This window comes from Labrus bergylta, chromosome 13 (assembly GCF_963930695.1).
Source record: "Labrus bergylta chromosome 13, fLabBer1.1, whole genome shotgun sequence".
NCBI lineage: Eukaryota > Metazoa > Chordata > Actinopteri > Labriformes > Labridae > Labrus > Labrus bergylta.
The window spans coordinates 29,748,565-29,776,324 of NC_089207.1; the positions used below are offsets into that span (position 1 = coordinate 29,748,565).

Sequence of the window (27,760 nt, forward strand, 5' to 3'; positions counted from 1 at the left end):
ACAAGGTGTTGGAGTGTGATCAATGTGCTCAGCGGCTGATGTTGAGCTGTCAAAACTCAACAGGAAACGCTAACAGTAGCTTTATTTCCACTCTAATTCATTAGATTTTGTATTTCTGCTAAACTTAATTAATACACAGATGAATTATGTAACACTCTGAGAAACCATGAATATGGTACTTTGGGTTAATTGTGCTTCAGGTATGTTTAGGAGAGTCCTCTGGCAAGAAAAGTGATAAATTAAAAGTGAAAAAAGGAGAGAAAATAAAAACTTTCTTAAGCTAAACACTACTGTTCATGCTTCTACAGAGTAAGTGCATTCAGTAAAGATGACCTCATATAGCTTGATGTTTACTTGTAAAATGGTATTTAGACTAAAAGTGCATCATTATAGATGACAAATACATCGAAGGACTGTTTTTATTTACATCATTTCAACCACAAATAAATTAACCATGAGGGGGAAAAAAGCTTTCAGTCAATGCCAGCCACACGGATGTATAACCCCTTGCTCTACCATCATCTGCTGTCGTCATTCAGAGCACAAACTCCAGGATGAAAGCATGTCTCCTGCTGAATTGCAAACAGCAGCAGAAGAGATTAAAGAGTGTTTTTGAACACAGAGGGTCTAACGGGACATAAACAGAAGAATAAACTGAGGGGTGAGCTGTATCACGCTAGTATCATTAAGGCTGTGATACCCCAAGAGACTGTCTGGTAGAGTAGGCACACACAGAGCTGAACAGACATAACAAAGCTCGCAACAGGGGCAGCTCTCGGTACAGTTAAAAGGCACACAGCATACATTATGATTACAGTTTGTGTTCACAAACAGAATTCACTTTGGGATTATTAAGAACATCTGCAGCACATCTGCAGCACATTAGCTGAACAAAGTCCTCTGAGTGTCTCGAAGAGTTGCCAAATCTACATCAAGCAAGACTTTAAACATGTTTTGTGTTAGCCTATGATACCTCTCCATGTCCACCAGGGGGCTCAACCTCATCCTGCTCCTCTCCATGTCCTCCTGCCACATCTCTCTGACCTTCTGTAACCCCCCTAAAGAACCTGGATCAGGGCTGTCCTCCTTTCCAAAGCTCTTCTTCTCCTCCTCTTCACAAAGTAGTGATGACACACTCTCTCTGAGAGACATCACTTCTTTTTCCAGGGCCAAGGAAAATATCTGAGCTGCTTCTTGTCCTCTTGTTCCTTTGACGGGCTGGACTGAGCAAGAGTCAGGGAGGTAAGCCAAGAGGGAGTCCAAGAACTGGAGCATCTGTAACTGACTGCAGAAAAATATAATATAAGAGAGCAAAAAATGTATACGTTATTTTTTTAATAAATTAAAATATGATGGTTGACATCTCCTGGTGTTTTTTTTTTCATCATTTCAGTAACTTGTGTTTGTTGTGTCTGTTTCTCGCCCACCAACCTGTTCAGACTCAATATTACGGTCATTTTAAGCGTTCAGCTTGCCAGAAATACCTCATCACTTTGATATTCAGTGGAATAACACTCTGACGTGCATCCTAGTCAACTTCAAAGCCTTGTCAACTTGGAATCCATTAATAATAATTGAACAGTACCCACTTCTACTTGCCAAGCGACCTACCTTAGCTCCTTTAGAATAAATTACAATTATTCAAGACAGCAGCTGGTAATAGAACTTGAACTAATACAAGGAGCCGGGATATCGTCGATTCTAAAGGGAAAGAAATCCTCAATTTACCACATTTTCTGTTTTACAGAGTTTGAAAATGAAAACCAAATCATCTCTTCACAAATCAAGATAAAAAAGCCGTTCGGACAATTGAATACAAAAGGTCAAATTAAGTGTTATCAAAAGGCTCTAGTGATGGTGGAGATCATTGTATTTCGAGTGGTTCACTCTTTTGTTTGTTTTTGTGCATGGAATAGACAATCCTACTTATAACATGTTATATATCCAAAAACAAAAAGTAATTCCCACACACGCATGGAAAAAGGGCTGGCAGTGAGACCATGACAACCATGAATTAAATGTATTTTTAAGACATTAAAGACACACATTATCCATTGTGTTAAGTCCCAATTAAAGTTAAAATAAATTGTTTAGAAAAAGGACAAATCCATAGAACCCTGAAGACAAAAATACATCCTTTTACTGTACCAACTGAGCCCTGAACAGAATCTAAACCATTCAGACCGCTAACTGTGAAGTCAGTTACACTGCTGGTATCTGTAAATAAAAATTATTTACCTGGAGTGGACAGACAGCTCCCCTTGGAAAGGGGTTATCTGATGCCAGTGCAGCAGCATGGGAGAACATGTTACTGCAGAATTCAACAGTAGATATTGAGGGTTCACCTCTATCCTTTTACAATCCTCTCTCCTCTGAATCCAGCCTTCAATATCACTTAGGCTGTAATCTAGAGAGTCTATGTCGAAGACCCAGCGATCCAGCACTGCCATCAGACTCAGCGAGTCCTCCAGAACCTCATCTGTGCAGAAAAAAGAGACAACAGTGAAAATCCAATGGTCCAAATTAGGAAATCAAGTTGTAGACATTTGTGATTTTACCCGTTTTGAGTTCAGGATTTTGCAACAATCGTGTTTGAAAATCATTGCATACGCTCAAAGCAACATCACCACAATGCAGGACAGACGGTGTTTGGTTGCTCACAAGGGCAAAAGCATCTCGTCTCTGGACGTAATGGAGCATGACGCGACACTTGACACAGCCAGAGTTCAACAAAGGTGTCAGTGTGGTCACAGCAGTCACAGCCAGTCTGCAAGTGTTGAGATCATTGGATCTGTTGGAACTGTGCTGCCTGCTTTTTTTTGCTGCAGGCTCTGGGAACGTGGAGACAGAAGAGGAGGAGGATGAAGAGCTGGGAGAAGGGAGCCAGAAGACTTGGCTCTGGGTCTTGATGACTGCAGGCGCTGAGCTCTGGTCTGTCTCTGTCAGGACGGATAAGCTCATACTGGCCAATGGTCTGGAACAAAAATAACACATCACTTGAAATCAGATATCAAATGAAATGCAGGTAACCAGACCAGAAATCAAAGAAAACAGGTACAAAAATGCAGTTTGTTTTGTAATATAGATGTCAAACAAAACCAATGTGTCCAGCCGGTGAGGTGTTGTACAAGTGCACCAATTAAATAAACGGCTTTGTTAGTTAAACCTCCATATAATATCAAAGCAAAAACAGGGACACGTAGAAGGAGTAGTCCAATGGCCTCTTGTTTCAATAAAAAGGAATTGTGGATTAATTGCTGATATACAAAGTTATACTTCTCTGAAATCATGCAAACAAATCTCCAATTTCTGAGGAAAGTAGATTTTTTAACCTCCGGCCATGATCTAGCCACCTCAACAATTGGCCCCATCATGTTTCGGTTCTGACAAACCTAAACAGGCAGCAATGATATAGTTGGAGCAGCTACACAGTTGGGAAAAAAATGTTTTATGTAAAAATCGAGATTCTTATCTTCTGAGATTATGAATCGATTCATAACTTCCAAAAATGGCTGTTCAGACACTCCCTTCTAAGTGCTAAGGCTAGCTCTTTAACTCAGTAGAAGGCCAAATGGAGCAGCAAGAAATTCAGCCAGATGAATGGAGTAGATCCTGAAGTATGTACTAATTCAAAAATAGACTTGAATTCATGGATCCATGAATCCAGAATTGTTTTGAATGGAAAATAGATCTGAATTGAATCGTGACCCCAAGAATAGAAATTGAATCGTGAGACACCCAACGATTCCCAGCCCTACTAGATATAACGATCAAGTGCTGCATTACTGCACAGACCTGGATCCACTCGACTGGATCAATTAATTTCAAAAGACTCAGAAACAAGCTTTTAGATAGAGATGAGCAATGCCTCGATTCAAATACAGAAAAATAAAATCAATCAAAATGCAAATTCTTGTTTACACAGAGCTGTCAGTGGTTAGTATCACTCCCACAACCAGTCGATCCTCAGCGATGCGATGCCACAGCTTGTCAACTTGAGGTTTTGAAGACACTGCTGGCGTGTCTCGTTTCTTGTCATCCAAGCCTTCATCCTTAGGCTCATCGTCACAGTCCCACAGAGCAACAAGGCCTTCCTGGACAGGGAGCGCAACCACTATAATCAGCAATGACAAGTGTGTGACAGCATTGACAGCAATAGCAGTTTGCATCAGGCATTTCAATTTGAACAACAGCCCATTAGGTGCCCATGTAGTGGACTTTCTTAAAGGCTATTAGAGAACAGGGAGTGTGCAGTGTCACTTTCTGACAAAACACAGTACAATCATTGAGGCCAGCATTTAGATTGTGAGGCATTTAAGGTTAGCAACAAAACAGCAACTAATGCATTGAAAACATAGGAAATGATAATATAAGCAAAACTTTAAAAGTAAGAGGAATTACCGTAAAATCCGGAATATAAGTCACACCGGTATATGAGACGCACCCTATTTTGAAGGTCTCTTAAAGAGGAAAAAAAGTTTAAACTATTTTCCTGCGTGACGATTTATATTGTGTTAAGCGATGTCTACAACGTGCAGTTTCTGTGCAGCTGTGTCGTTCTTTTAGTTCCGTCTGTTTTCATGTTCGGGAGTTTGCGCTCCTACTAGCTACAGTACGGTAGTTGAGCTCTCAGCCTGCAGGGAAAGTTGTGACTTGTGAGGCACGGACTCCTAGCTTGTGAGTCGTTCTGCCCGACTCCGCTTGTCACTCTTTAACTTTAATATAGGACTCTTTCAATCAAAAGAACACTCCACAAGGTTTATTTATGGAACAATATACCACTGTTTCTGTAAATGCACGATTATGACCTCGTGAGGGAGAAAAGATGTGGAGAAAGTCGTGCAGCCAGCCCAAGACTGTATGTCTGCAGCCTGGTCTGTGTTGCCGTCTTTCCCAGCATAGCGTGTACTCAGCTTTCAATACACAATGAATGGAGATGGGTTTTTAATCACTTCAGGTCGCAGTGATAGGGCTGCAATGACGGCGCGTGTTTCAGTATTTTATACTGGTGTATTGGTCGCACCGGTGTATAAGACGCAGCCAACTTTTGAAGGTCCCATATTATGCTTTTTCTGGTTTTATATGCTCTTTAGTGTACATGTCCATGTGTCCTGTGCATGTTTAGGCACATCTATTTGCAAAAATTTAAAGTCCTTCTCCTAGGCTTCTCCTACGTCCTCCTGTTAGCTGCATGTAACGCTCGGTTTTAGCCCCCCTCAAAAAAGCCCATTGGCTCGTTGTGGCAAGCCCAGCAGCTCATGTTGCAGGCCCATTAACTTCTGTAGCACGCCCACAATATCACGTAGCCTGCGTTAGCACAGTAGTGGTAAGGTGCTAATGTTTTGTCCCCTCGGAGCCAAAGTGGCTGCATTCCCAATATGGTAAAAGGGGCGGGAAATTTCCGAGAACCGTGCTGAGCGACTGACCAATTATGGCAGAGCCGACAAGCCGACCAATCAGATCAGACTTGGCACACGTGGGGACTCTGAACGTGGGCACTTCAGAGCCTTAGAGAGAGAGTCAGAAGCGAGCCGGTGCATGGAGCGGCAGTACATGAAAACAGACACTTTTTTCGAACTTTAGCTATTGTGAACATACTTTATCTCTTTGAAGATATACCTTCCTTTGAGACCTGAGGACCCTAGGAGCCTAGCTGCTGTCAGAAACTGCCTAAACGATATCAACTGCTGGATGGCGCAAAACTTTCTCCAACTGAACAATTCTAAATCTGAAATCATAGTATTCAACCCGCCAAACACCACTCATATCTCAAAGAGCAGCCTCGGTCCCTTATTCACCAATGTCCAACCCACCGCCAGAAATCTAGGAGTAACATTCGATTGCAATCTCACCTTTGAATCCCATATCAAAACAGTTGTCCGATCAAGCTTCTTCCATCTACGCACCATCTCCAAAATTAAAACAATCCTAACCCAACGAGACCTTGAAAAGATCATCCACGCCCTCATCTTCTCCCGACTTGACTACTGTAACTCCCTCTTTTCCGGAATCACAAATAAGTCACTGTCTCGCCTCCAGCTGGTCCAAAATGCAGCAGCTAGGCTTCTTACTGGTTGTAACAGACGACATCACATCACTCCAATTTTAGCTTCATTACACTGGCTTCCTGTACGTTCTAGAATCGATTTTAAGATTTTACTCATTACTTTTAAAGCACGGACGGGGCTGGCTCCATGCTATATAACAGAGTTACTGACACCATATGAGCCAGCCCGCAGTCTTAGATCCTCGGGTGGGAGCCTCCTGGTCGTTCCAAAGTCGAGACTTAAAACTAAAGGTGACCGGGCCTTTTCAGTCAGGGCCCCTCGACTTTGGAATGACCTCCCTGAGGAGATAAGACTCGCAGACTCCCTCAATTCTTTTAAATCCCTTCTTAAAACATACTTTTACAGACTTGCTTTTATGTGATGTCGTCTTCTTAATGTCTTCTCTTACTGGTTTTACTATTTTTATCTTCTTCTACTTCTTACTGTCTTTTATTTATGGTCTTATCTCGTATTTATGCTCATATCTTAATCGTATTTATAGTTCATTTTTATTTTTATTAATATTATAGTTTTGGGTTTTTTGATCCTTTAACCACTTGTTTTTATTTCTTTTACTGCGCTTACCTTCTCATTGCTTTTTATTTGCTTTTATCTCTTAGTTTCTTACATCTTTTTAAATCTTTGGTCCTCTTGGTCTCAGCTCATGTTGTTGGGTTCTTGTGTTCCTGGGTTCTTATGATGGTTCTTATGATGGTTGGGTTATATATGTCTGGTTGTGTATCGTGCACTTTGGGTTCTTTTCTGTTGAATTATTTTTAATTATTTTTGGTATTTTGCATCTGTTATATTCTTACTGTTGTTAATGTTTTTCTGTGTTTGGTTTAGTTTGCTTTGTTCTTGCTGTTTGTCAAAGCACTTTGTAAACCTGTGTTTTTAAAAGGTGCTATATAAATAAAGTTATTATTATTATTATTTAGTAGGTACATAGATTAAATATACGAACCCCAAAAAGGGAATAATATGGGCTCTTTAAGACAAAAAAATAGGTATTAAAAGTGCGTCTTATACACCAGATTTTTTGGTACGTGTTTTTCAGTGCAGGCATTTGGTCTTGTTTTCTCTATTCCAGCCTCATGAAAAATGCTGACTGCCTCAGCCTCATGGGGGATGCCTTTTTAAATATGACTGCTTATCAACATGAAGTGTTGGAATGAAAACCTAAACTGAGGGGAAGGAAGGTGGGAATAAGGATTTATTTCCTTTATTGATACCGAGGACACCGAGCTTAAGGGAGCCAGGAATTGTGAGATAGTCATAGGCATGACATGCAGCAAAGGGCAGGGGCTGGAATCAAACAGATGCTACTGCGGCGAGGACTTAGCTCCTACATGGGGTGCATGCTCTACCAGGTAAGCTACAAGGGCTCACCAAGGGAAAAAATGTTTTCCTGTATAATAAATAGGAAATGGGCCTATTCAGATGTGTTTATGTTCTGTAATTTGCAGTGATGTGAAATCACTCCTTGGGTTGATTTTGAAAAAGTGTCATGCAGTGTATCCATCTCGAGTGATAAGGAAATTAATACATAGTTTAATGTTTAATGCACTGTTTTTAAACACTTTTGCTGGGTAGATGGAGGTCAAAATTATTGTTGACAAAATTTTAAAATTTTAAATATTAATTAAATAACTTGTGTTAGAAAGTAGCAGCAGCAGTATCTTCCTAAATCCAAATTCTGGGATTTTAGACTCCAAATGCAGAATGTTTCTTTTTATTCTGTTTTAATTATCTGTAAATATGTTTCCTTTAAAGTCTGTATCTGTCTATAATTCAAAATATCAGATATCCATTAAAGCTCTGTTTTTAAATAGAACTTTCAAATGACTCACTCAAAGAGCAATACAATTAAGAAAATAAAATTATCTTGAAAATAACAGAGCTAATACTGGAATCGTACTGTTGTGGTTATTATGTCATAGGAAGTCTTGTCCCAGCACTACAGCACAGGTTTATGTCTACTATACGCTCACCTAGCCTTCTAAAAAAACATGCTCAATAATGCAGTAGGGCAGGCTGTTTCTTGCAGAAACTAGACAGTTTTATATTTTTTAACATAAACAATACCTGCTCAGGTGTTGTGACTACAGGTTCTCCTTCTGCAACACCACCAGTGAGGACTCGGAGCGACTGCTGCAGCACCCTCTCCTTCACGCTGTCTTCTCTTTGAAGCTTCTGCAGCACTGTCAATCCACTCTGAATTTTTAAAACATGCAGGGTTTACAGCATATACTGAAAATTTAACATAGTCCCTGAGAAAGGTTGTAACACATGTAAAAGCAATCTGAAGTTCTTTGACTATTCTCATAATCATGACTCCACAAAAAACAGTAATGTTATTTCTGCCACTTTAAAATAAAGACGAACAACAAGTGTTCTAAAAGCTTTTAGTTACTCACCTGTAATCTAGACTCTAAAGCTTGAAGAGTGAGGAGATGGTTTTCTGGTGGAGGAGTTGTCCTCAGTGCTCTGTTTTCCTGGTTATTCTAAATCACAAGAACACACTGTCACAAATGAACGCTTCAGTGAAATAGCATAGCCAATGTGATGAAAAAATTATGCCTTACAGCAAATGAGATGCCACAAAGGTCAGTGAGGAGGAAATTTTCCAACGGGTGTCCTGATATGCCTTGGTCTTTAAAAACCAACAGCATCTGATCCGTTCCACATCCCACAAAGTCATCCACGTGGACAGAGCCGACACCAGACCAATGTGAGGCTATCTGGTAGGGAAGAACAGGGTAGGTTAACAAATGTACTTACAGTAAGCAATAAGAAATACAAACAGTGAATAAATATTGAAACCTGGTTTTTGCTTGCCTTAAATGTCTCCCTCCATACAGTGCATACGTGTCCCTGATGAAAGTATACAACAAACAGGAAGCCACATCTTCCCGTGTTGACCACCTGGATATTTTCTGGTTGATCAAAGGGAAGTTGGCATGTCTCTTTCACAATACCATTCTCAAAATAAACCAGCTGCTTATTAGAAGTTGCTGCGACCACATCAGATTTCAACACATTTTCCTCTTTTGCAGCTGACAGCACCAGGATGCACTGTGTGATGCACATGTATGGGTGAGGCAAAACCATAGTGCCATCAAACATGTGTCCGCTCTCTACAAAATAGCACAGGATTAGGCTTCTAGGCTGATTATTCAATAACTTTTCTGAAATGTTTTGCTGTCCGAGAATAAAAACCCTTTCTTTGTGTAGGGGGAGCTCTCCAAAAATACTGTGGGAAAACTTAATGGGTATCTGCCTCACTTCTCCAGCCTGTGGAGATGTATAGAATACATCATCATCGTGACTCCACAACACTGTTGGGCCATGAAGGATAGCCACGTTTTCCTTCATTTGATAAGGCAGTTTAAACTCAATGCAGGGCTCCAGGCGATTTGAGCTGCCTGATGTAAGTAGACTATAATGATAGCTATCTCCTTTCTTACTCGTCTTCGTCACTAAAATACACGGTGTTGTGACTCTTTCCCGAACATTTATTACGCATTTACATCCTACAATATCCACATGCGCTGGGGTTTTCCCTCTAATTACAGCCGCTCCGTCAGCTGCCTTCATGAACCTGTTGACATCCCGTTCAAATGAAAGGCAGCAGAATAACAACTCGCCTCTGTCTTCATTTGCGGCTGACGCTTGTTTACAGTTAAACAAGATTATCTTTCCATAGTGGGAAAGTCGATTGGGATTTCGATAAAAATCTCCCAGCAGCATCTCCATTTGGCACTAAAGAAACTTCGGGTTCCTACCAGATTCGATCCCTCCTTATTGGCAGCTCGAGAAAAGGATATTGCTAAGTACAGAGCCGTTACTTTCAGGTCAGACGTCTCAAACGGGTATATAAATAGTACAATTGTTGCTAAGCTGATAGAGAGCGAAATATAAAGAAATACATCCGTTTCCTACGTTTCTTATTGACTGTTGTACGCGCCATCTGAAATCGAACGCTTCCGGTTACTCGAAGTGCATTATGGGGGAAGTTGGTAAACAGTAGTGATTTGACGACATTAAGGGTAAGTGTTTAGCTAGCTGAACATATTTAGAAGGTCAAACTGTATGAATGATTAGATTCACGCTTTTTTAATGATATCGAATGCACTTAAACACTCCCTCCGCTCGTCCACAGCAAACAAACAACATAGCGGAGAGGTGTGGCCAAGGCAGGAGCCAAAATGGCAAGCACAGAACGTCAGTTGCACACTTTGCACTGATTCACCCAGCGTTAGCTACCTAACGTGCTAGCTGAACAAGGAACTACCACAGAGAAGGGAACTCGGGGACAGTTGAATATGGCTGAACTTGAGCAACACGAAGGAGAACAGGTATCGTGTTAGCACATTTGAATAACTTAAGGATTTAATCTGTCGGACATTTCTAACCCTAATCAACTTAATTGGCAGGACCTTGACAAGAAAATTGAGGAGACGAGACAGCGATTCAAGAATGAGTACCTCCAAGGTAAACAGAGTTATTAAGGATAAGCTGAGACTAATTTGCTCCTTGACCCTTCGCTTCTTTTGCATGGATTTAGACTAATTGTAGGCTAGCAGACGTTACTTAAATTCAAATATGAGTAGTGAACTGACGACTGTTTTACTGTTTATTTATCTCGTCAGTTTGATAATGTCACGACTTAACGAACGGCCTTGATAAGTTCTAACAGGTAAACTCGCTGGCGTGTCCTTTGTGTGGCCACATGAAGTAATTAAGATTAATACAGCCCAAAGGCATAACGGCCCACGGTCTGAAAGAGAACTAATTGAAGTTCACCGCTCAGTAGGGTTATTGTGGCTTTAACAGGATTTTACGTAGGGAAGTAAATATGGTTGAAAGTGACACATTGTGCTTAACTTCCTTTGAAGTTCATGTCATGTGATTCTACCTGTATTTTATGTTTACAGAGTCAGCAGAAAAATATGACTCCAGAGATGTGGACAGGCTTCAAAGCGACAATGTTCTGGTGGAGGGATACCTCACATGGAGAATTTATGTCGTTGATGATGCCTTGAAAATGATTGATGACAGTTTTCAATGGAGAAAAGAATTTGGTGTGAATGGTAAGAAGTCATGCAGAGTAATTTGTGATATTTTACATTTATATTACATCACCTGAAAAATGGACTGTGCCTAATTAATCATACAATTTCTATTCCGATACAATACCCTTAACATGTGTTTTTTCGGTTCCTTTCAATAAACAAAAGTGCCATGTTTTTGAAATTAAAGCTGTTTTCCAGCAGTGTTGCCTTGGCAAAATGATCTAAAATGGGCAGTATGTTGTTGTTAGGTCAAATCAGGAACTACATGATACCAGAGTAAGTAAACAAGATTATAAATCTGTCCTGAAAGGCCTTCAAAAAAGCTTTGCAGTTCAATAATGAGTCCTGCTTGAGAAGAAATGTTGACATCCCTATATTTAGATGTTTGCGAGCTTGCAACAGAGATCGACGGTTGACTTTGTGTTGCTCTGGGATGAATCCACACAGAGTGTCATTGTGTGTAAAAACACAGAATGCATAGGCTGCCCCTCAGAACAATCCCCACTGTATCTGTTTTCTGAAGGAATTTCCAAGAGATGTTATGTGGTCTCTCTTTAATCCCACAAATTAAATTTGTCAATACTTGTTATGAGGAAATTTGATTTATCAAGAGTCATTTGCATCTGGGAGTGTTAGCTTTTCCTATTACCCTTTTGAAAAGGGTTGATGACAAATGAGTTAGTTGTTATCAACTCAAGGAGTTTCAAGAATCTGAACTGGTCCTTTAAAACTTAAAGACATAAAAAGTGGTTGAGAGAATTGATTTGGAAACCCTGGAAAGAATGCTGTCAGGTCATGTTTCAGACAACAAGGCTGTTAAGTACACTTATATGTGGGCTCTGTGGAGAACAGAGATTCAAGAATACAGCTTTTCTGAGTTGATGAAAAATTTTAAGATTACAAAAAAAAACTGAAGATGAATATACATTAATTATTGCTCTACTGTATTAAATTGATTTATTTAAATAGTCTTACTGTTTTCCAGAGCCGTCTTGTGTATGGCTTAAATTTGAAATATACTGAAGGGTTTAATTTGTTTTTACCTGCTTGTTTCAGATCTCAGTGAGAGCATCATTCCCAGATGGATGTTTGAGACTGGTGCTCTCTACCTCCATGGCTATGACAAAGAGGGCAACAAGCTCTGTATGTACTTTTTCTGTTGTAGACCATAGACCATTTTGCAACACACTTTCTATGGCTGACAAGATATGAAGTCCTCTGAATTTTTTTAACTCTGTTTACTTTGTGCAGTCTGGTTCAAGGTGAAGCTTCATGTCAAGGACACAAAAACAATCTTGGATAAGAAGAAGTATGTTGCCTTCTGGCTTGAGCGGTATGCAAAGAGAGAACCTGGGATGCCACTCACTGTCGTGTTTGACATGGCAGAATCTGGCCTCAGCAATATAGTGAGTTTTTAATGATAGTGTTTCAATGAGGTTTGTTTTAATGACATGACAAACTTGCTATTTTTATTTATTTGGAATTGACTAGTCCAAGGTTGTTTTATCACAATCTTTAAGACAATTTAGTAAACATCTTTATTCCTGTGAAGTACTTCTCTCATGTTATACAAGATAAAAATCCCTGCTGTGACTGTCATTGGAATGCTGTTGAGTGTCCTCGTATATCTCGCTGTCTGAGCTGGCATCTCGCCAAGATTCTTGGTTTTACACTTCAGAGATTAAAGTAACCTTTAAATCCTCTTGGTCAATTTCGAGAAGACTGTCTAATCCTCAGACTCACAGTGTCGCAGGCGTTAGCTCCTCGATGCAGCTCTCTGTCAGTGATTGTGCCTCAATGGCTAGGCTCTCTCCTGAAGAAATGGCTCAATTAAATACACAAAAAGAAACACAGGCAGGGCAAAAAAGGGATTAATAGTTATGCAACCTAAATATGAAATACCTTTTGATTAAAAGATCAGTTTGGAAAGCAGCCTTACTGAAGCTTGTTGAACCAATCTGGGAGCAGGAGGGAGGGTAGCCTGTATGATCTCATTAAGACTCCAGGAGTGAGTCTCCTGCATAGAAATTAGGCTTTTAGCCTATTATGGAGCCTAGGCAGGATAAAGAGGGCTGTATCTATTGACTTATCTATCAGCTGTTTGTCTGATGATTGTCATTGACATTTAACATCTAGATGATCAATTGTGTTGAAATAAAAACGGAAATAAGGATTTTGCCCAACAAATTAAGCAAACTATTTCATTGTGTATGTCTTTTTTTTAAATGTGGATCGAATGACGATTCAAATAACTAAGTCTGAGACAGAAACTCTGAACTCCTTCTTTAACTTATTCTTCTACGAATATTTTTACCTTGCAAATATATAGTAGATGAAGGAAGTAGAAATGCATTTAAAGTCATGGTATTATAGAAGAAGAAAAAACTTGGTAAAATATCATCGTCAGGTTTTTTCTTATAAAAGTATTTGCATGGGATTGCGAAGGGAACCATTCCGAGAAGCTTGTGGGGGAAAAAAAATAATAATTTTCTGTAAAGTTGGTCACTCAACTGATCTGTAAGGTGATGAAAAGTGATCAAACATGTAGCTTTTAGCACAGCTTAAGAATCAACACACCCTTTTTTAGTTAAAGTTGAGGACCCCTGTTTGGTTCAGCTTTTATAGTTTTGTCTTTCCTCCCTTTGTGTTTCAGGACATGGACTTTGTGAAGTACATTATCAACTGCTTTAAAGTATATTATCCTAAGTTTTTATGTAAGTAACAAAGTTGTTGTAAATACATCACAAATATAGGTTAACATTCACAAATACAACAGATGTTCAATTCTGTCTTTTTTGTCCAATTTCAGCCAAAATGATCATTGTGGATATGCCTTGGATCATGAATGGTGAGAATGAGCCTCACTCAGCAGACTGAATATGCCTTATTCTTTGTTTATCAGTAGTTCATACAAACTATGACCATGACACTATGATCATAAACACGTCTTTATTTCAGCTGCCTGGAAGATTGTGAAGTCATGGTTGGGTCCTGAGGCAATCAGCAAGCTCAAGTTTGCGTCCAAATCGGAGATTCAGTCCTACATAGACGCAGAATATCTGCCACCTCACATGGGTGGAACGGTAGGTTATGGCTTTCTGCTGTGTTTGGTTCAAAATGTTAATTGTTTTTTTGTTTTAAGTCTGCCAGACAGTTTAAAAGGCTTAAAGTCGGCTGTGTTGGCACTACTTTTCTACCATTTGAACTATGTCAAGTACTGATTTTATTAGAGCTGTACATATTTCCATGTTGGTTCCATCTTCTCAGAAAAAGAAGTTGATCAGGTTCACAGCATAAAATGACCCTGAAATCTAAATTCATCACTTCAGTAAATTATAACCGTTAGTTTATTTTCCTCTGTCATTATATGCATTCGTGGGACTTCTTCAACCCACTGTGACAGCCTTAATTGAAATTGATAACGCATGCGGTGATGTGACTTATCTGACTACATTCCAGGACCCCTTCAAGTACAGCTACCCTCCTCTCCCTGATGACGACTTCCAAACACCCATCTGTGACAACGGACCTATTGTGAGCGAGGACGAGATGGAGAGCAAAGAGGGTGAAATGGAGGGCAAAGATAACCTCGAGTCCAGCTTCAACTCTGAGGTTGCAGTGAAGCCCAAAAAGGTACATTTTCAGTGTTATTTTCCCCCCCTTTTTCTGTTGCCAGGCTTTTCTAAATAAAGAAGATGTCTTTATCCTTGCAGAGAGTTTGATTTTGCTACAAAATGAGGCAGAACCTCTTCTATCAGTTTGCCTGCAGAAAAATATTGGGAGATTTCTATCTGACTTCATATTTAACTGAATGTAAACGATGAAGTGTTCTATTTTTTTAGTAAAATTACTAACAAAAGTAAAACAAATCTACACAACAGGACCAGTGTGTTTGTTATGAACAGTTTAGCTGCTGTAATGTATAACACTGAGCTGAGTGATTGTTAGATAATCTGTTTTATAGTCAACGATTTTTTTCCTGATTAGTCTTTAAACTAAGTTTGAGATTACAGCATGTAATCAAACCTCTCTGTAGAGATAGCTTTGAATAGACTGAGTCTATGATTTGGAAGACCATAAGCTTTTGCTCATTGTCTCTGTGAAGGTGACTCCTAATGTCTGAGGCTGCAATTAAAGCCTACCAGCAAAGCCTGTGCACCACAGCTAGTGCTCTGCTTCTCTCATCCTCTCAGCCTCTCTTTTTTGTCTACAGGGGTTTTTGAGTCAGTACCTTAAGCTCTTCCCTGCTGTAGCTAGATTGCTATTCCCTGCCGAAAAGTTTTTAGTGAGACGCCCTGCAGGCTTTATCTTGAATATATCTGAAGTCACTGTCAACCATCCTCTCCTTCCGATGTCACCCAAACCTGATCTACTTGCAGCGAGGAGGACTGTAGCTTATGTCACGTATTCTGCTCCTTCCCTACAGGACAGTGCAGCCCCTCGCTTCATAATCTGTTTAGCGTCTTTTCTACCAGCATGCAAAGAAAGCCTGCATGAAAATAGATGGAGGGCTTTAAGGGGGTCATCTTGGGATTTTCCTGTTATCATGGGATACTTTTGCACATCTACACTTTATTGGCACTTGTTGCTTTGTTTACATGTAGGGTTTCATCTGTTTTTTAGGGATACTTGGTTGTTATTCTGTCACAGTCTGGGAGCAGCAGACCTGAGGTTAACCTACAGTTGATGTGAGAACAGGGACATGACTGTTCTGATGTTTATAGTGGTGGTTTAGGGTTTCTGAAGCCTGCTGCCAATAGGACACAGGCTGTATCTGCTGGAGAAACTTTATTTTGCTGCATCACCCTCAGCTACTCCCATGAGCCTCTTAAGCCCTAATAAACCAAACACTGCTCCCATTGTTAATAAATAACACATTGGTCATGCACAACAGATTTAGGTTTACAAAGCTGGATACAAAATAGTAAATTGTTCTCAACAATAATCTACAGGCACAAAGCTCTTACTATAAATGATTTAACAAGGAATAACCTTGCTCTCTTTTGTAATATTATTGGTGCAAGTGATGAAACCCTGCATAACTCCACAGGAAAGGTGCATAGCTTCTTCATAGGGGCTTCAGTTATCTCCAGATGCAAATCCAAAGATCTGTGTTTTAACATGCACCATAGTCCTTAGAGTTTTAGACTTTCACAGCATTTCAGTAAAGGGAATATATACAGTATTAAGTGTCATTTCAGAATCTATTAGCAAAACTACTCTTCAGCCTTGATAATTCGATATAATACTATTAAGTTTGTGGATTTGCCTGACTACAATCAAATAGTCTCAAGGGATTAGAAACTGCTGGTGACATACCAGTCATAACTTCAGAACAGAAACTTGGCTTCACCCTGAAGCCAGAAACGCCTTCATTCAAGGCTTCTGTGGTATCTTAGCGATCAGCATCATAGCCTCCTTTTTAAATCCATGGTTTTGTATAGAAGTTGTAATGCTCATGCATGTTGGCCAAATCAATTAAGAGTATCTAAAACAATCACACAATGAAAACAGGCAAGGTATGGGCTTGAAATGACGGGAACATGGTGATAAGAGGACGGTAAGGGAGCTTGTGGTAACAGGTTTATTAGCAGTGGTTCCATAAGCACTGCATCTGTATGTTTACAAATATCCAGCATTTATACTTGTAAAGACAAAAGTATTTTCCTCAGGCCTTATGAACTTAACCTGTCTAAACTGCAAGCCCGTCCAAAAGCATTCCACTGAACTTCTTAACAAGAACACCCCCCCACCCCCCTCCACTACCACCAAACACCTCCACCTGACTTCTTCTGGGCTCCAGGCAGCACTGCGCATGATGGCTTCAGCAAGCTAACTGCCTCTCTCTCTGTTTTGAAACAAGGGCTGGAGGTGGTAAGAGAGTGTAGCATCTCCCCCACACATGGAGCTCAGTGTCCAGAAGATTGCACCTCCCTCACAGTCAGCTGATGTCATCACCACCCTGACTTGACCAGTCCTGGAACTGAAATTTCAGTTTGACCATTTCAACTTTATTGCACTGTTTAAAAACCAAAAATGTTCTGACTTTGTCAGCATGGACTATAGGCTATATGCAGGCTACCTTTTGCACACTTTCATCTTAACACTCAACCAAACAGAACACTCCGAGAGAACATGTCACACAACCACTGCTGCACATTAACAATTCAACATTAGCTTTGTCTGCAAAGACACTAATTAATTGCTTCTAAGATAATTACTCTTATATTTGAGTAGCTCAACCTATTAACCCATAGCACTATATTTACAACATTGCCTTCTTTTGAGGCAGGTTTTCAACAGAAGCCCTCTGTGCCTTGTCCTTTAATAGTTAAATTTACCAGGTCTGTGATTCTGGAGAGTACTTACAATGAAGATTATGGTTATAGTTTATATTACTTGTTCTGTGCCTTTTTTAATATGTACTGTATAATCGATAGCTTTATGGAAATTACACTTAAGAGTCTTTAATCATTTCTTTGTATTGATTATCTTACACATTTTGTGTAGAAATCCTGATCAAGTTCTCAATTTTACCGTGGTCTGTTGTATTTCCTTTTACACAATTATTACAGTTTAAGTTGTATTTATTTTTGCATACATTTGTATTTCAAAATAACTTGCTGTTTATTTTGTTCTTTTTTAATCTGCAATGTGATTTTTTTTTTTTTTTTTGTAAGAGCAATACTAATATAACAAAAGTAGTGCTAATGATACTGACCAAAACACTGAAATCTGTATGACACAGCCTACTCTTTCGAAGTTAAATTAAACGTTGTAAGATTAATTACAAATGTGAGCTTGTTTACTTTATATCTAGTGGCTTTATTACCTGAATGTGTTGTTGCTCTTTAAAATGACAAATAAATGGAGACATTTCATCAGCAGCTGATTATTTCTTGATGTCTTCATTGTGGCAGTTGCATGACAGTCAGCCATTAAATAAGGATGACATGTTCAGTTGCTTATCACAGCGAATGACACACTTCCCCTCTGAGTCATAAATTCCCCCATCACATGCAGAGTCCATTCACCTTTAACCCCCAACACCCCCCCCACCGATGTGCTCACTCTCCCGTCTGTTTTACACAACATATTGTGTCAGCAACACAGTGAAAGCATCCATTTCCCTATTTCCCCTACTTTATATAGAGCATCCAACGCCCATCTGTCCATGTTTTCCAGAGTTTCACAACTATCCTGTCAGCTGGTGTGTGGTCTGGGTCGATGTTAATGGATGACATTGTGACTTCAGGCTCGGTTAAACTATTTTTTTTCAAGGTTCTTATTTGATGAGAAGTCACAAGTTATTTTTTACTTCTTCTCAAATGGACATGCTGCATGTGCTTGTTTTTAGATGACTAATAACGAGGACATGGAGTCATCGGGGGGGGGTGGTTCTGTAAAAAAAAAAAAAAAAAAGAATGTTTTTTCTAAGATTATTTTTGATAACTTTACCCTTTACCTTTATTTCACAAGAACCTCTCATTAGTCATTACAGATGACTTACAAAAGCTCTATTAACTGATAGGGTTCTCCTAATGGCAAGGGTCAAACATTTCCTTTTGGAGGAAGGGTCCAGATAAGTGTCACGTGATTACATTATCAGTATTTTCAGTCTCCGTTCTAATTAAGTTGCCTTTGTGTTTCAGGTGAACTTTGTGGAAGACAGTTTGAGGTCAGAGGACAATGATAAAGGAGAAGGAAGCGCAAGGACCAAAAGGGCCCTGAAGCCTCTGACCACCTTCAAAGGTCCTTTGCTGGATGTTAGGTACGTCATCAATCACACACCCTTCATAATCCCCTGAATATCTGCACTTCACTCACAAATGATGGCGGTTGATAGCATGGGGAAAGGAAAAGAAGAGGTTGTGTACTTGTTAACTTTGCAAGATTACAACTTCTGCAAGGTTTCAGATGCAACATATTTGCTACCAACGTCTTCAGACTTCTTTTTCTAATTCTTTATTTAGAGGATGGTCGAGAACATTTTGCTGAGTACTGAGAGTTACACGGAACAAAAAGGTTCCGCAGCGAGTAGTGTTTGCAGCAAATGGAGCATTCCTTGAAGCCCTTTCCTTCCCAAAATGTGTTTTCCTTTTTTGTTGCACTATGCATCATAATAAAATGTTCAATGGTAAATGGACTTGAGCTTATATAGCGCTTTTCTAGTCTTCCGACTACTCAAAGTGCTTTTACACCGCCTGTCACACCCACCCATTCATACCCTTTCACACAGTAATGGTAGTGATTGCTATGTAGTATCATCAAAAGTAACTAATCCCATTCATATACCGCCACTGAAGCAGCGGGAGCAATTCAGGGTTTAGTGTGTTGCTCAGCTGGGGATCGAAACCTCGGTTGAGAGGCGACGACTCTACCAACTGAGCCACAGCTGCCCTCAATCTCTATATGCATTCTATAAAGAAGGATGTGATGAATACACATTGGCATGGTGGGAGACAGTTCAATACATTTTCTAAATACCTAAGCAGCGGATTAAAAAGCAGAACTAAATTAAAGGTAGAGAAAGCTAAATATATTCATGACATATACTGTATAAACTAATGCATACACCGGTACTTATGTATATACACAAACATATGGGGGTTATACCCATAACAATATAGCCTTTATTTGTCAAGTCAAAGAATTGACTGATGTTGGACTATATATATTTTTAAGTAAATCGTTGATTATTTGGGATAGGATATGTCTTTTTGTGTCATTTGATCTCCTCTTTAATGGTGGTGCTCTCATTTCATATTGTCTGAGTGTGCCATGTTTTTGAATGTTTGCCCCCTAATATAATGGTAGGAGAAACACTGGCTTATGTGATCCGCTGATTCCACACTTCTCCCCATCATGAAGTCAAGTTTCAATTTGTCAATACATCCATTTATAGGTGAATAAGCACTTTATTTAATACAGTGGAAACTACCAGTAGCAATACTTCTGGCTGGATCAAATGAATTACTATTAGCAGGTGAATTTCATGTTCTTTTTTTTCCTCATGCAGATTACATCTAGTTTACATTTGCATATTAATTTCCTAATTATCAAGTAATGAAGCCAACTGCTTTGATAATTACGGCATTTAATTGACAGTTGTGAATAGACTCTAGCAACAGCTGTTGAAAACATTTTAAAATTACTGTACAAATTTAATCAGTGCACTCTGTATAATGTTTTTTTTAACCAAGGTTCCACTGAATGGCGCTCTCAGTGGCAGGAAATTTGAAAATCTCTTGGCTGGGGTGGCTTGAACGGCTTGTGATTTCCTGTGTGTGTTCTTTTCCCTTTCACTATGACCTGCAGCCATGACTGTGACATATTGTTTGGTTAGACTACAGAAGGTGGCCTGAGAGGAAAGATGGCATCTTGTAGCTGTGCATGAAGCAGACAAGTTACCCCACAAAAAGTATCCTTGGGTTGAAGTGAGAAAAACAGTTAGGTGTGAAGGCACTCAGTCTAGATGTACAGCAATGTACCCAGGTGGAATTTGCACACAGTCCAGCTCTTTTCTTTTCATCTGTTTTTAGAATAAATTTGCATTTGGGAGACACAAGAGCTTAGAGCCAGGGAAGCCCAGTTGTTAGGATTTTTTGTTTGATATCCAGAACTGATGATGTACCAATCTGAGGAGGATTATTATCCTCTGTCTAAAAAATCTACCAATCTACTTCGAAGAATATAACTCAAAGCTTACACCGTGATACATGTGTTGCTTTGTGACTGATTCAACAAAGCATCTTAATGTCCACTGGATTTACGGATAATGAGTTTCATAGAGCTAAAACGTCATCATTAAATTCATATTCTTCAAATGGCAAGATTTATTTAGGATGAGACTGCATTTTTTTAAGATAATGACTAATGCAATCCATGCTATGTTTATGTTTTTAGTTGCCAAATACAAAAAAGAAAAGGATTACCTTATTGACATAATTTTCCCTTCAGATATTGACTCAGTGCCTCAAGTCATTATTGATGTGTTTGTTACTTTATAGCCTAATTGATCTGGTCACACGTGGACAGGAATTAAGCATGCCAACAATCAATAGTTCAGTGAGAGACACTGGTCATTGATCAATAGAGCAGGTCGCACGTCTTTCACATGTAGTCATTCACATCCTAGGTTTTAATTGAGCACTCATTGAATTGCAAGAGAGGTGTTGCTTTCAGATGTGGTGCATTGCAAAGAAGAAATCACACAATACTCTGGTTTCTGGTTAATATTTAGCAGTGCTTCACACACTGTATGATATTACTCTTAATGTAGAATGTCTTTTGAGTTGTGTTTTCACAGAGTAACTGCTTTGATGTGAGGATTTTGACAGCTCTGGGCGGTGAATTATAGTGATAAACAGATTTAAATGAGCCTTAAACACAATCATATTTCTGAGCTGTGTTAGCCTTAATTCTGGGCTGTGGGTTTTAGAGGGGAGAGGGGGCTTTGATCTTGTATTTGCCAAAGGTTTCCAGAGCCGTGAAGACTCTGAGATCAAGCAATACCAGACTCTTCAGCTGTTTTACTGGGTAAAAGAAGGCACAAAGACATGAAAAGAAAATACAAATCTTTGTTCATAGCCATTTTAGTCCATGAAACACAGCCACGCTGCATCAATGAGATGCTTTATACACACAAGGCCGATATTGTAATCCATTTGCAAGTTTCCCCTTGTAATGCAGGAGTCCCAATACATAACTGAATGCAATAACAAATTCAATTCTATAGCCAAATTTAAATGTTGCAAACTTGATTAGAGTAAGCATTGAGTTCAAACCAAAATCTTGGGTCAGACAACAATGAAAGTGTGTCATTGCTAAAATTTAGACCACAGATTTGCTCTAGATAACACAGCATTGACGCGTGATCAGAGCTCTCTCCTGTTATGTACTGTTATGTTATGTATAACTAAATCTAAATTGGACTTTCAAACCAGCACAAATATCTGCTCTGTAAATCCAATATCCCTGTTTCCCTCTTTAAGGAAAAATCTGAAACCAAAAGAGAGGAATTCACTTGAAATATTTTTAATAATAAAAATTAATTTTGTTCATAACACACTTCAAACACTTTGGGGCGGCAGTAGCTCAGTCTGTAGGGACTTGGGTTGGGAATTGGAGGGTCACCGGTTCAAGTCTGTAGGGACTTGGGTTGGGAATCGGAGGGTCACCGGTTCAAGTCCCGGCACAGACCAAGTCTGGAAATTGGTTTGGTAGCTGGAGAGGTGCCAGTCCACTTCCTGAGCACTGCCGAGGTGCCCTTGAGCAAGGCACCCAACCCCCCCACCAGCTCAGGAGCGCCCACTGTGGGCAGCCCCCTCACTCTGAAACATCTCCATTAGTGCATGTCCATAGGATCCTGTTTGTGCATGTTTGTGTAGCATGTTAACTAGACCGAGTGTAAAAACTAATTTCCCCTCACGGGATCAATAAAGTATAAATTATTATATTACTTTACATTTGAAGCAAGCCTATAAGTGCTAAAAACATCTAAAAATCAAACTAGTAAAAGCTGGCAAAGTTAAAAACATGAGCTAAAAACAACAATGAAGAGCAACATGAGCATAAACACAACAACAAAGAGAAATAGTTTTTTTTAAAGGGAAATGTATTCAATATTTGTTTAAAAGAGTTGAAAGTCTGTGGGGGCCCTTGGGTGATCAGGGAGAGCATTCCACAATTGTGGGACAGCAGAGTAAAAGGCTCAATTCACCCATACGGCAGAGCGTACAGGGGGGTTGGAGGCGGTTAGTGTTGGCAGATTGGAGGTGTCTTGTGCAAGTTTGTAGTGTGAGCCGTTCGTTGAGGTAGGGAAGGGCATTGTTGTGTATGCATTGATGGGTGAGTAATGATGGTTGCTCCATGATGGCACCCCATATTTATTCCATTATTTTGTTGGAAGACAGCTGGGTATGTGTCCTTATAGACTAATTACTCTTTCATATTACCAATCAAACCGACTCATTTGAGCCAATATTTACATAAAACAATAAAGATGGGCAGACTTTTCCACTAGCTTAATGTTATGCAACATCCTGCACACAGCATGTTCAGACTCAGAACATAACCCATGTTGACTTTTCTAATTAAGTCTACTTTTTACCTGACCTATCAACATGGCCACAAGTCCTGTCATACGACTTAGATTGTTGATCAAGTCAACAACCAATCAATAGGCCTAATTTGAGAACAGAGCCGGAGTATAAATCTCAAATTGCATCATGCTATGATATAAAATAAATAATCAATATTTGTTTTGGTTGTACTATTTTGGGAGTCATTAATGCTGATAAAATACATGTAAAAAGAGGCGTTAGGGTTACAGTTAACCCTAACCTTAACTCTTAATACACAGTCAGCAGGGTGCAAGAACTATAGAAGAACAATTTGCACTGATAAGATTTGTAATAGAGAAACAATAAAGCCTTCTGTGATCCAAATGAGAACTTCTGTCTGCGTCTTGCAATGCTATCTGTACTTGAATGCACAAATTGAGTATTTTCTAAGCCTTTGGTTTTTACCTTGAGAGTTTTCTAATGTTACTCCTGTTTCATCATTTGTTTTTGTTTTTCCTTCTCTCTCCAGCCCTGCAGAGGAGCTCAGCTTTGGCTCTGGGGAGACAGAGAAAAGAAGCCTCATTATCCTGACCAATGTGACCAAAAATCAAGTGGCATTCAAGGTGAGTGTGAAGGTGTTCACTCACTATATATACATAGTTTGTTATCAGGACGTTAGTTGAAAAAGATGATTATAATAATTTGATCTATCTTAGCAGTTTTCATGTGCAATGTGCAGTTTCCCACATTTCTCCCACTGAGCAGTGTTCCTTCTGCAGGGACATCTTGTTACCACAGCCTTAGAAAAAACATCTTAGTTTGGGTTGACACCCTTATGTTGGGATGCTGCAAAACCAAATCACTCCCAGCTGACTGAGGAGTTTTTAATGAGAAAGACCTCCCTGTGCCGTGCTGTTGTGTAAATATTTTACCTGAGTACTATGAACTATGGAGCTTAGAGAAGACGTGACCGTTCTGTGCTTTAATTAACCAAGTTTAGGTTACAAAATTTACTTTACTTAATGTGCCAGTGGTGTCTTTACAGGTAAGGACCACAGCACCTGAGAAGTACAGAGTGAAGCCCAGTAGCAGCAGCTGCGAAGCAGGAGCTTCAGTAGACATTGTCGTATCCCTTCATGGAGGTACTGCATTCTCTTCCACTCACAACAGCTTTGAATGCTGACTCAAGCGAGTCCAGTTTCACTTTGAAGTGCTTTTTTATGAGGAGAGTAAATTATATTTCATTAAATATTACTCATTAATTTCGTCCTCCAGTACACTGTCCTTCTCCGCCACCAATTTTAGATGATCTTTTTATTGTCTCTTTACTAAAGCCAACTAGAATAAGAGGTGGCTGGAAAACATCTTCTAGTTCCCTTGATATTATACCCACCAAACTGCTTAAAGAAGTTACTGACTTGATTTGCCCATCTTTACTTTCTATAATCAGTAACTCTCTTTAATATCTTGTCTGGCTCTATCCTATTTCAAACCTACAGCTGTTCAACCACTCTTGAAAAAAATCCAGTCTTGACTCCTCTTGACCTGATATGTAAATTGCCTTGTATTTCCAAGGTCTTAGAAAAGTGGTTTCTAACCAGCTAACTATTGTCCTTGATGAGCACAACATTTTGGATATATTTCAGTCTGGTTTCTGTCATGGTCATTCAACAGAAACTGCTCTTCTTAGGGTCACAAATGATTTTCTTACGCATGCTGATGCAGGAGACTGCTCAGTGTTGGTCCTTCTGGAACTCAGTGCAGCATTTGATATATTATAGAGACTCATACTGTGTGTGTGTCTCTGGAACTGCCTTAGCTTTGGTTCTCCTCACATCAGACATAACTTTTTCAATTACTGCTAGTAAATTTGTGTCATTGGTAAAAACCCTGTTCTGTGGTGTCCCTCAGGGTTTTGTTCTGGGCCATCTGTTATTTTCATTGAATATGCTCCTTTTTTTTAATCACGAGTGAATAACTGTAATTCTCTTTATACAATGGTCCAAAATGATGCTGCTAAGCTGTTGACAAAAATCTCCTCAAAGCTCTAATGTTACCCCTATCCTTATCCTTATGCACTGGCTTCACATTAATCTCTTGAAAGGTGCTGTTTATAAACCTTAGCTACTTACTTACTTACCTACCTTCCTTAAGTGCCTGGAGCTACTTTTCTTTTCCTTTTTTGTTGAGATACATATTTAAAAAATGATGAACTCAAAACAAAGCATCCGACTACTGACGGTGCTATGTGAGAGAAAACATTTTGCAGTCTTCAAACATTACAATGTCAGCTGTAGGTCATAAAGTGCTTCATTTAATAGAAGAATGCCTGTGAACCATTAGTTTTCCCCTAACCTTGCCTGCATGAATGTATTGGTATAATGTTCTGAATATATTTGTGCAGGTTCTCAGGCCTCTCCACAGGACAGATTTTTGGTTATGGCTGCAGAGATGGACAATGCAGGATCACAAGAACTTGCACAGTTCTGGAAAGAAGTACCAAAAGCCAAGATTATGGAACACAGGTACTTCTCTGGGCTCCTCATTTATCTGTGTCAGTAAATATGTCAAATGCAGTCTCTACAGTTGTGACAGTGGACTTGTTGGCTGTGTATCACTTTATGATAGCCCCTGCTCATTACATTATGACTCTCCCACAGGTTGCGCTGTCATGTTCTAGAGAGTGCTAAACTGACAATGAGTCCTCTGAAGGATAGCCTGCTCGAGACGGGGAGCAGCGGGCAGCAGGAATTGAACACAATGGTGAGTTATAGTGGGGAAAAAAAGCCCTGTTCCTTTACATTACTACTTGTATCTTGGTCTACTTTTCAGCTAGCCATGACTCAAACTGTGCATTTTAACAACACCACAAATCAAAATGCATCTCCGTGTATTTTTGTAGTGTCTCACATCATACATTTTATTCACTATATACTCATTGCTACCATTCCAATAATATTTCAGAGAGGTAAACCAGAACTTGATTTTAATTTAGAAAGTGCTTTTAAAAATCTGAGAACAACAGACTGTTATATGAAAAGCTTAATTATTTCAATAACAGTATTTGTTTCCCTCCATCAGGGACATCAACTTGCCATACACAAATAAAAAGTATTTCTGTGACTAGCAAGTTTGCGGTAATGAGAAATGAGCTGTCACAGCTTTGAACCCATAACACATTTACTGGATGTGTGTAAGTCTTTTTTTTACCAAAATCCCACTGTGACATCACAAGGAGAGCACATTTGAAACGGAGGACTTTTCTCTGTGTTGTAAGACTTGTGCAGACCACAAAGGACTGGATGGGTTTATTTCACATTTTGTGGGTCTGTAGACACTCAGGTTACTCAAATATATGTTCAAAAACACTGTAGAAGTGGATTTGTCAGAATATGTCCCCTTTAATTTCCATCTGTTTCAGAACCTCATAAAAACTCCTCACAGAAGCTTTAAAATACATGTTAATGCGAGCACCTAGCACTACTGTATAGCCTCCCTGCTGGTTGCTTCACAGCCCCACCCAGACGACAAGAGTCTTTGAAGTTACTCAGCCCTTTTCCACCAGAATCTAGATATATTGCACTTAACTATCTCAAAAACCACAAATTCTCTATTCCGATTCTTTTCAATCTTAAAATGTTCTGATAGGTGTATTTTGGAAGTTTGAAGAAAGCCAGGCTTGTTTTTATCTCATGCTTCCAGCCTGAATGTTAGAAAAAAGAAGCTAATTGCCCTCCTCCTTCAGGCCAATACTTATCACACAGACATGAGAGTAATATCAACTGTCTCATCTAACTCTTGGCAAAAAACAGATTAAAAATATTCCCAAAACGTCAAGCTAATCCTTGAATTTACTGTGTATCTAATTTATTTCCACAGCTGTAATTGCAAGTGTGTTAGATTGATAAACCCGGTCAGTGATCCAGTTTTTATCTCACCAGATCATGCGTGTCATGACGTGCAACTCCCGGCTGGAGCAGAAGCTGAATACGTGTCTATGGGTGCAGAAGGTTCTCATTGTGTTGGTGCTAGTTCTCGTGGTGCTGAACCTGCAATGCCTCTACCTGCTGGGTACCTCTCAGCAACCGTCTTGACCAACCATAGCAGCTCCCTCCACCTTCAATCTGCCGGCCACAGGCACACACTGTCTTGTTACGGCAGCAGAGCTAGAGTGGACCACCTAAGATGCAGTTTGGTTCTGTACCCTCGCCCTCCTCACAGGCTGCTGTCAATTCTGGGAGGAGTGCTGACTTTAGGGAACATGTGAGTTTTTGGCAGAGTTACTAAATGAAAGGATTCAACCTGTCTCTTATCAGACACTTGAGAGCTAATGTAACTTTTAACAATGTGACATCAAATCAATAATGTATTTTTTAAGACAACACAGTTAAACAAATTCTATTTATTGTAAACATCACAATATGTAGGAACAAATATTTTTGTGATCACTATGTACAATTTTTTATAATGTAAAAAGATTATAAAATAAACATCCTTTGTCAATTGATCTCGTTGTGTTCAATATTCAAATGATTTTGTTCCCCTTTTATGGCGTGTTAAGAAAATAAAAGAG

The 27,760-nt window shown here is 39.4% G+C and overlaps 2 protein-coding genes across 4 annotated transcripts; one reads left to right on the top strand and one right to left on the bottom strand.

Moving 5' to 3' along the window:
* Positions 1-405: 405 nt before the first annotated feature.
* On the bottom strand, positions 406-9,972 carry fancb (FA complementation group B). Of its 2 annotated transcripts, XM_065961842.1 has the most exons (9): positions 9,833-9,972; positions 8,886-8,983; positions 8,633-8,788; positions 8,465-8,551; positions 8,133-8,261; positions 3,922-4,094; positions 2,559-2,974; positions 2,239-2,479; positions 406-1,285 (listed from the first exon to the last, which is right to left on the bottom strand). In XM_065961842.1, exons 3-9 carry the CDS (start codon positions 8,717-8,719, stop codon positions 883-885), a joined length of 1,536 nt encoding a protein of 511 aa, XP_065817914.1. In that variant the 5' UTR covers positions 8,720-8,788; positions 8,886-8,983; positions 9,833-9,972; the 3' UTR covers positions 406-882. The 2 variants fall into 2 exon arrangements, with proteins under 2 accessions (XP_065817914.1, XP_020490083.1); XM_020634427.3 differs by lacking the exon at positions 9,833-9,972 and having other exon boundaries at positions 8,886-9,803.
* On the top strand, positions 9,957-27,694 carry mospd2 (motile sperm domain containing 2). 2 transcript variants are annotated; one of them, XM_020634429.3, is made up of 16 exons: positions 9,957-10,096; positions 10,210-10,405; positions 10,484-10,541; positions 10,985-11,140; positions 12,179-12,265; positions 12,374-12,528; positions 13,776-13,836; positions 13,932-13,970; positions 14,081-14,205; positions 14,582-14,755; positions 18,775-18,893; positions 23,717-23,810; positions 24,233-24,329; positions 25,592-25,712; positions 25,848-25,950; positions 27,129-27,694. In XM_020634429.3, exons 2-16 carry the CDS (start codon positions 10,373-10,375, stop codon positions 27,279-27,281), a joined length of 1,575 nt encoding a protein of 524 aa, XP_020490085.1. In that variant the 5' UTR covers positions 9,957-10,096; positions 10,210-10,372; the 3' UTR covers positions 27,282-27,694. The 2 variants fall into 2 exon arrangements, with proteins under 2 accessions (XP_020490085.1, XP_065817915.1); XM_065961843.1 differs by lacking the exon at positions 9,957-10,096 and having other exon boundaries at positions 10,123-10,405.
* Positions 27,695-27,760: the final 66 nt, after the last annotated feature.

Bases quoted from the DNA above. Each gene is read 5' to 3' on its own strand.
- fancb (XM_020634427.3), bottom strand. From the start codon at position 9,803: ATGGAGATGCTGCTGGGAGATTTTTATCGAAATCCCAATCGACTTTCC. The intron at 8,262-8,464 runs GTGAGTAACTAA...TTAAAAATTCAG, and splicing joins CTTTAGAGTCTAGATTACAG to AGTGGATTGACAGTGCTGCA. The intron at 2,975-3,921 runs GTAAACAAGAAT...TTTTTGTTCCAG, and splicing joins CTAACCACTGACAGCTCTGT to ACCATTGGCCAGTATGAGCT.
- mospd2 (XM_020634429.3), top strand. From the start codon at position 10,373: ATGGCTGAACTTGAGCAACACGAAGGAGAACAG. The intron at 14,206-14,581 runs GTAGGTTATGGC...ACTACATTCCAG, and splicing joins CACCTCACATGGGTGGAACG to GACCCCTTCAAGTACAGCTA. The intron at 23,811-24,232 runs GTGAGTGTGAAG...GTGTCTTTACAG, and splicing joins AAAATCAAGTGGCATTCAAG to GTAAGGACCACAGCACCTGA.